Source organism: Lathamus discolor, chromosome 5 (genome assembly GCF_037157495.1).
Source record: "Lathamus discolor isolate bLatDis1 chromosome 5, bLatDis1.hap1, whole genome shotgun sequence".
Classification (NCBI taxonomy): Eukaryota; Metazoa; Chordata; class Aves; order Psittaciformes; family Psittacidae; genus Lathamus; species Lathamus discolor.
In genome coordinates, this window is record NC_088888.1 from 42,769,432 (window position 1) to 42,777,200 (window position 7,769).

A 7,769-nucleotide genomic window follows, 5' to 3' on the forward strand; every position below is an offset into this window, starting at 1 on the left:
TTACAAAACTGAGGGTATATGATGGGAGTCAGGATGCAAATCACATCAGCAATTAGGTGTCTGAGACTAAACCAGCAGGAGTAGCAGTCATTACTTACGTATGCTTTTTGAAGTTGTAAATATTTAACTGATGGTGCAGCTCCTGAAAGCATTAAGGATGAATGAAGTGCTTGTCCTCATTTCACTGGCAATGCATTTTAAACTGAGTATCAGATGTTAATTTATTTTTATCTGTTTAAAGTAAGCAAATACCCATTCTGTGAAATAGGCAGATATGGAGAGATTCCAAACCTTTGGTTATAAACAGACTTTTATTTACCCCTGCCAAGGCATGTTCTTCCCTCTTCTGTTTTATCTCTGCTTTCTGTAATTACTGGAACACTCTGAAGCTGTGTGAATAGTACCTCCCTATTAGAAGGCAGTGCAAAGTGCAAAGAATGCAAATATTTATCACTAACAACTCACAAGGTTTGCCTCCCAGCTGCATTGGATAGAGAGCTAGTCATTTAGGCACTAGTTGCAACAGTCTTTTCAGTTGCTTCTAAAATGTTTTGCATGCTGTCGTTCCATGCTATATGATTCCTGCAGGATAATGCCTTTGTAACTTTAAAGCTTTTGCCTGTGTGCATGTAGCACTATATTCTTGTGGGTTAGTTTGCATGACAGCTGGAAATACTACGGTGTATTGAGCCAGCAATCACATTAATGAAGTTTTTCCTAATTCAGACACTGCTTTGGCTAATGAGGGTGATGTACCTACTAGAAGAAAAATCGCAGCAAACTCATTGGGAGTTTATAGATCACTTGTGCCTTGCAAAAGGGGGGGTGGTGGTGGGGAAGCAAACACTTCTGATTTGAATTTGACAACATTCATAATGGCCAGCTTTCAGATTCGATGGACATTTTGCATTAAAGTCCATCCTTTAGAAATATATGACAATTTCACTTTTGGAATATGGGTTTCCTATTTCAGTGTGTTTTACATGTCCTGCAGGAACAAGCCCCAGCATTTTCTAGATTCCTCATAATGATTTAGAGAGACTTCTTGATGCATCCTTTCTCTACCTGAGTCTCCTTTTAACACATGCACCTGCTGCCTCCACCCTTTCCATAACCTACTCCTGATTTAGCATAGCTCCATTGGGAGCTATTCAAGCTCTTCTGTGAAATAAATGACGTAGGTGGTACAAACTGCACAATGTTGATGTGAGATTGTGTTCCTAGCTTTCTTGAGAGACTGCAGCTGAAGCAAAAGTTCTCTTTTTTTGGCAGCTGCAGAGAATGTTTTTTGCCAATACTCTGACTAGTAAGTTGGCTCAGTTTCTCGTCAGCACAGAGCCAACAGTGTGGATGACAGGTAGCTGTGTAAATAGCTGTGTGGTGTGGGGAACGTTCATCAAAGCAAAGAATCCATTCAATGTAAAATAAAGGGACCCATATTTCACGATACGTCACGTAACAGTACGAGATGATATGGGATTGCTGTTGCCTTTCCTTTGGGCTTTGAGTTGTTCTTGTTTTCTTTTTTCTTTTGAATGCTTGAAGAGATTTCTGAAGTTTTGCTGATGTGCATGAGCACTTAAATGTGACCTGATTCTATATCAAAATGTTTCAGATATGATTTCCGAGGGGAGGAGAAACATAACTGCATGTGTTTTCTTTCTACAGGGATGAATTGTAAAAGCTACATCATCTTGACCCAAACATAGTGTTACAGTGGACTGCTCATCTCCAGTTCTAAAAGCTTTTTGAAAACCAACAGCATTGCAGCTTGTTTTGGACTTCATTCTACTGTTATCAGCATGGAAAAGCGTGGTGTTTGTTTAATTTTTTTAGCTGCTCAAGGCAAATCTGACAAAGAAATGGCAGAAAGTTTTACTGGGCACTGTTTTATTTAACATGCCTTTATTTTACTTTCATCTGTTCAAAGTGAATTTCTGCAAAACTGCAGATCAAGACCTACAGCTTGTGAACTCTAATTCTGAAGGGGGTACTTGAACACTCACTTTTCTTGGCTCCTGTGTCCCTTGATAAAACTGCTTCTGTGCACCTTACAACACTACGTAGGCAATACCAGGTTTTCTGTCTTCCAATGTCTGCTAGATGCTACTAAAAGGAGATGAACTTCCTTTTCAAGCTTTTGACATGGTGTCATAGACTAGCATGTAGTAGATACAATCAGCTGCTTTATTACCTTAAAATCAGGCATTTGTGTATATATTAAACTTCACAACATCAGAGGTGGGTGGCCACTCTTATCGAACATGGCTGTTGAAGTCGGACACAACAGGTGTGTTGTAATCCTTCTAAAATTAATCAGTGGAGTCTTGAAATTCTGTGTTGGTTTATAGCTCACTACTGGTGCGATACACATGGACTTAACACTGTAGATATGATGTAAGCTGTGTCCCAATCACTGAACAGTTTACGCAATGCTGCTTTGCCAAATAAAGCTAAAAGCAAGAGGGGGGTTGTGTGCTTGTGTGGAAGACTAGTATCAGTATGTAGCAGAATACCGAGATAGGGATTGCTAGATTCTTTATTAAAAAACCAAACCAACGCCAGTTTGGTTCTAAAAGAAAGTTGCTTTTGGCAAAGCCATTTGCTCTGTTCTCATTTTTCTAACTGTGGGCACCCAGGAAAAATTCTGGCTTTTTAGAAGGTGAATTTTAATTGCCATACAAGGAAGCCATGATACATGCAGGAGGAACAATGAATCCTGGACTCGTAAGTACAGATAGAGAGGCAATTGTTCACTTTTGGAAGGCTATAAACCTTCTTCTTCTGCCTCAAGTTTTCTGTTTCGGTGCTGCAAGTATCAGCAGCAAATGGCAAAGCAGTACCGTAAGGTGGGCTGCTTTGGGAAAGGGGGAAGTGGGTCTTGAGTCATCTCAGATTTGAGCAACCAGGAATTACAGTAAACAGCATGTTATGATTATTTTATTTTTTAATAGTAGAAAGGATTATAGACTAAAATAACTTGCAGAGAAGAACCCATAGTGATCACTGCAAAAATATATTGACTTTTTATGGTGGAACAGCAACGATTTTGTGACAGGATTAATCCCTGAAAGCATAAAGGTTGACATTCAAAGGCCTCTGAATATGAAAGAGGAACATTTTAAATAACCTTCCTTTTGAAGGCAGATCCCATCCTATTCCTGTGTAAAAGATATGTATTGCTTAATTTATTTAGATGTTGGGAAGTTAATGTACCACCTCCTGACCCAACGGCAGCCTGGGAGCACGTGCACGAGGTTAATCTTGCAAAGGAATTAATGTAGTGTGTATTCTAGACAATACAATTCAATTCAGAAAACCCCACTTGCGTCTGACAAATTTGTACTAACCCACGATCAACTGTGAATCTAGTTCTTGGTGTTGAAGTGAAATATCTTAAATGATGCATGCTAATGTTCAGCCTTTTGGTCACTGTATCACTTGGTTTGAGTTCAGCTTTATTTACATCTCCTCACTAATTTAATCAGTTCAATGAAAGATATGAGCTCAACTGTATCCAAATTCTTGTCTCCGGGCGCAGTGTGATAAGCTAGCCTACCCTTGGAAGAGGTGATACAGCTGAGACCCGGCAACAGCTTCTTGGGGGAGAACCACTTCAGGGACCAAGGCTGTTCTGATTAGTGCGGCCCTTCCACCGAAGGGGGTGCTGATAGTCAAGGTACTTGGACAGAAAAGGATTTTCCAGGAGTAACATTTAGGAATTGGAGAATGAAAGCCCCTTCATGATGGAGCAATGGTTCTGAAGTAAAAACTTGGAGAAGAGGACAAACTGAAATGCAGAAGATTTGAAAAGCTTGAATAAATGCTGTGTGAACTGTCTGAATTGCTATTTTGCCAAATAAAACAAACTGAGAGGAAGCTGTATCCAGGTGTCTGCTTGGTTTTGTGGCCTTGGTTGGTTGGTTGGTTGGTTAACCTTCAGAGGATTTCACATGCCCTAAAAAAAAAAAGCAAGCGTGCATAAAAATACTGGTTTACTAAATGACCTGAACCCTGTCTGTTTTCAAGGTAACTAATATCACAGCGGTTACCAAGCCTAGTAATACCATACAGAATGTAAGTGGAGTTTTACTTGGCTGTTCGGAATTTCTGTTAGTTCCTATCTGTGTGTTTTGGGGATCAGGCTGTGTGCCATGTGTGGGTTCTGCCTGCCCTCTGTGGTTGAATCCCGCTAGCTAGGAGTGCAGGATCTGCCACTTGCAGGCATTAAAGGTTGGTTATCTTTTCAAAAGAGGTGCAGTAATGTTTCATGGGGTTGTTTCGCTCCTCTCCACACCAGAACAGCTTGGGAGAACAGACTGGCTGAAGCAGTGACCAACCAATGCGGTTGTTCCTAGGGGTCAAACAGTGGCAGACCTGCAGAGCTTGAGTTGAGGAACCAGGAACCCATATCTTGAAAACCTATGAACAGTCGTGGGTGCCTCACAGAGAAGAGTTTGGTGTGCACTATGGATGCTGTTTATGTAGCAGGAATTGCCTGTTTGTTTACTATCCCCATTGGAGCTGGTCAGCTAACTTGAGGGCAGAGACCATCACATGGTTATATTTTTCCTGGAGGGAAGCTGGCGTGCAGAGGCTGTGCATCAGCACTGCTGATGGAGGCCACCGCGGTGATTCCTGAAACCTTTTGTAGTCAGCGAGTTCGAAGCAGGCAGTGACACTGAAGCGGGAGGGCTCTACATGGCATGGCTTAATCCTGTGCCTTTTAAACAAGACTGTTCGAGCAACAGCATGCTATTCTCATGAGGCCTGGCGATGGTGTTTCTCTGCGATCTCACTTTGATCTGCTAATGTTTATTTGTAGTCCAGCCATTTTCAACATATGCTTCTGAGGAACTGACCTGATAGCTACTGAGGAAGTTCCCTGGTGCTACTGAGAAAATGAAGTCCTTTTTTCAGCTGTGTTTAGGCTTATGTTTGCATCTTGCATGTCTTTATTGCAAACAGTTAAGTGTCTTGTTCACCGTGTTCTGTTAAATCCCCTTTTTACTATAATGGAGAAGGAGCATCTGAGGTTAATCAGTAACGTCTATTTCAGGTGCCTTACAGACTAGGAGGACACTTTCAAGGGCCTCTGGATAGGGAAAGAGGTGATTGAGAGCATCTGCCTAGGCTAAGGCTCTGACCAGAGCTCTGGACAAGCTTCTCTCCTCTGGGTATAGAGGCAGCCTCAGGAAAGTCATCTGTTGTATGTGGAATTAGACTTCATAGATGCTTTCCCATAGCACAGTGGAAATTTGGGACTGCCTACTTTTAAGACCTTTCCAGTCCTGCACCCATTCAAGTTCCCGGCTCCCTCTATATCTATGTTGTCCAGTTACCTGTTTTGGACGTAGATTATCTCAAATCCGTCTGTTTTGCGCATTAGGACCTGGTAGTTGTGAAGAACTATGCCAAACTGTTGCTCTGCCCTTTAAAAACAGGATTAAACATTTGTGCTGGTCAAGCAACTGATGCCATTGTGGCGTCAGCTGTGACTCTTAGTCCTTCACAGCACCGAACCTTTCTGCCTTGTCTGTTTCTTCTCAGCCTGCTCAAAAGGTGCTTTCGATTGATTTATGAGTAGTTTATATGAGCAGTATATTTGATTTATGAGTAGTTTGGTATGCCTGACAAATGAAACATTGACATTCCAGCAGGTGTCTTTAAAAACGTGTTTCTGAGCTGGCTTCTTGTGCTGATTCAGTCCTTCTCAGCTTCTCCTTGTGTTTCAGAGCTCTAGCGCAGAGCACAGTGCTCAGCAAGCATTTCTGTTGTAGTACAGATGACCCTTACATTCTCACTTATTTAAGTACCTGTTAGTTGAAAAATATATAGCAAAGTTAGTTCTGCACTTTGCACTCCCCCAGATATTCCCTGTTTACAGCATGTTTCCCTTTCCTTACTCTGGTCGAGCTGATTGTTTCATGGGCTCTTTCGCACTAATTACTACATGTTTATTACCTCTCTGAATCTTTTCTAGCTTTTCCCTTTGCTTTTGCTCTTTTAGCTTTTGCCATTAGAAGCCAAAACCCCCAATCCCTGATGCTCATGACAGCAGCAAGCATAGACCTCAGTGATGTGTGGCAGTAAATTCTGCTGGGGCTTAGCTGAGAGGCTCTCGCTTTGTTTTGGGGTGGCATGTTTGTGTTGCCTTTGGTTCCTGCCCCTGACTCGCTCTGTGGAGCTTGGGATTGAAACTCTAGCGCTTTATCTAGGATTTAAACAGCAAATGGAGCATCACACTGACCTATTTCAGCCGTTTTGTTTTGCAAATGCGCTTTTGGAACTGTCCCTGCTATAATCCCGCAGTTCTATGGGAAGACTGCAGCAGGGATGTTGAGGCTAGGATCCCCTGCAAAAGTGGGCAGCAAGCAACCCCCATTACAGAAAAAACCTGACTTCCAATTACGGATTAAACTCAGGTAAGCACAGCTTGTTGCTCTGAAATAATTTGTACCTTTAAATATCTGTAAATTGGTCTGAAGGGCAAAACAAGTAAAAATACAAAAAGTGATCTCACCAAAATATATCTTGATCATGGTCACTATTGAAATACACTGACAAAACAAACTGTAATGGCCTCTCCTAATACACAGGGGAGTAATATCCACAGGTATGTGCTACCAGAGCAATCAATATTCCCTGCTCATCTATCTAAAGCATGTTGGTAGTAAAAATAAGTAAAAATGAGCTTATTCCCTGATCTGTGGGTAGGTACGTGAGTGTTTTGGTCCACCTGAGCCTTCTCTTCTCCAGACCAAACAACCCCTGTTCCCTCAGCCCTTCTTCATCAGACTTGTGCTCCCGGCCCTGCACCAACTTTGTTGCCCTTCTCTGGATGCACTCCAGCACCTCATTGTCTTTCCTGTAATGAGTGGCCCAGAACTGAAAGTCCACGTTATTGAGACCACTGTGTATGAATTGCAGGAGCCTGCTAAGCTTATCTCTTGTTATGCTACCTTTGTCTTGCTCCTCATGTAGCTGATGATGCCCAGGCTTTCTGGAAAGGTGCATACTTCTTCATTTCACTCCAGCTGTGGTGTGTGCAGGTACATGGGAGGCCACAGGCCTCAGGTTTGTGATCTGCACAGCAGCAACTGTCACCGTCTCCCCTCCTGGAAAAAGTCCCTGGGAACACTGTGGCAACTATAATGTAGCCATAGCTGGACTCCTGTGCTACGCTTGGCTGCTGCTCTGGCTCCAGCTCTGCTTGGACCTATTTATCCTTAACTGTGTCATATGCAAAACCCACAAAGGCTGATTCCCCTTGCAGCAGCATAACAACACAGCCAGTGTGCTGTTGGGTAAAGTGACCGGAAAGCTGAGCAGCCTCTTGCACCGTGGCTATACTGGCTGCCTTGTGCTCCGTGTAGTATCTTGCTGTGATCCTGCCCAGAACACAACCAAACCTTTCACTCTCCTGCTGGCTGCAAGCTGGGGTTTCAGTAATAGGAGCACTACAGGGACAGTGAGAAAAGGCTACTTTTCTTGCTGCTATCATAAGATGATGAAGGAGAATTAGATATTTAACTAAAACCTCAAATTTCAACGATGGGAAACAACACCCCAACCAGCTGGGCAGTGCGTGTTTCCTAGAAGGCTGTATTTAAAATGTAATCTTTTGGATCTTGTGCTATTTGCCATGCCTGCTGTAGGCCAGGGTGGAAGAGAGGCCATGCTCTGCAAGCTAGAAACAGGCAGCATCCGCAGAAGGTCTCCTGGACCTGATGTAATGCTGAAGTACAACCAGACTTTGCCTAATGCAG

The 7,769-nt window shown here is 42.7% G+C and overlaps 1 protein-coding gene across 3 annotated transcripts in view; it reads left to right on the forward strand.

The window, feature by feature from the left end:
* The window catches only part of PCMT1 (protein-L-isoaspartate (D-aspartate) O-methyltransferase), a 33,853-nt gene extending 29,968 nt beyond the window's left edge, over positions 1 to 3,885 (forward strand). For all 3 annotated transcript variants that reach the window (XM_065680560.1, XM_065680559.1, XM_065680561.1), the window contains exon 8: positions 1,669 to 3,885. Coding sequence is in view for 2 of the 3 variants with exons in the window: in XM_065680559.1 (XP_065536631.1) it covers positions 1,669 to 1,681 (13 nt within the window). In the remaining variant the exon portion in view is untranslated. The remainder of the gene's footprint in view (positions 1 to 1,668) is intronic.
* The last annotated feature ends 3,884 nt before the right edge of the window (positions 3,886 to 7,769 follow it).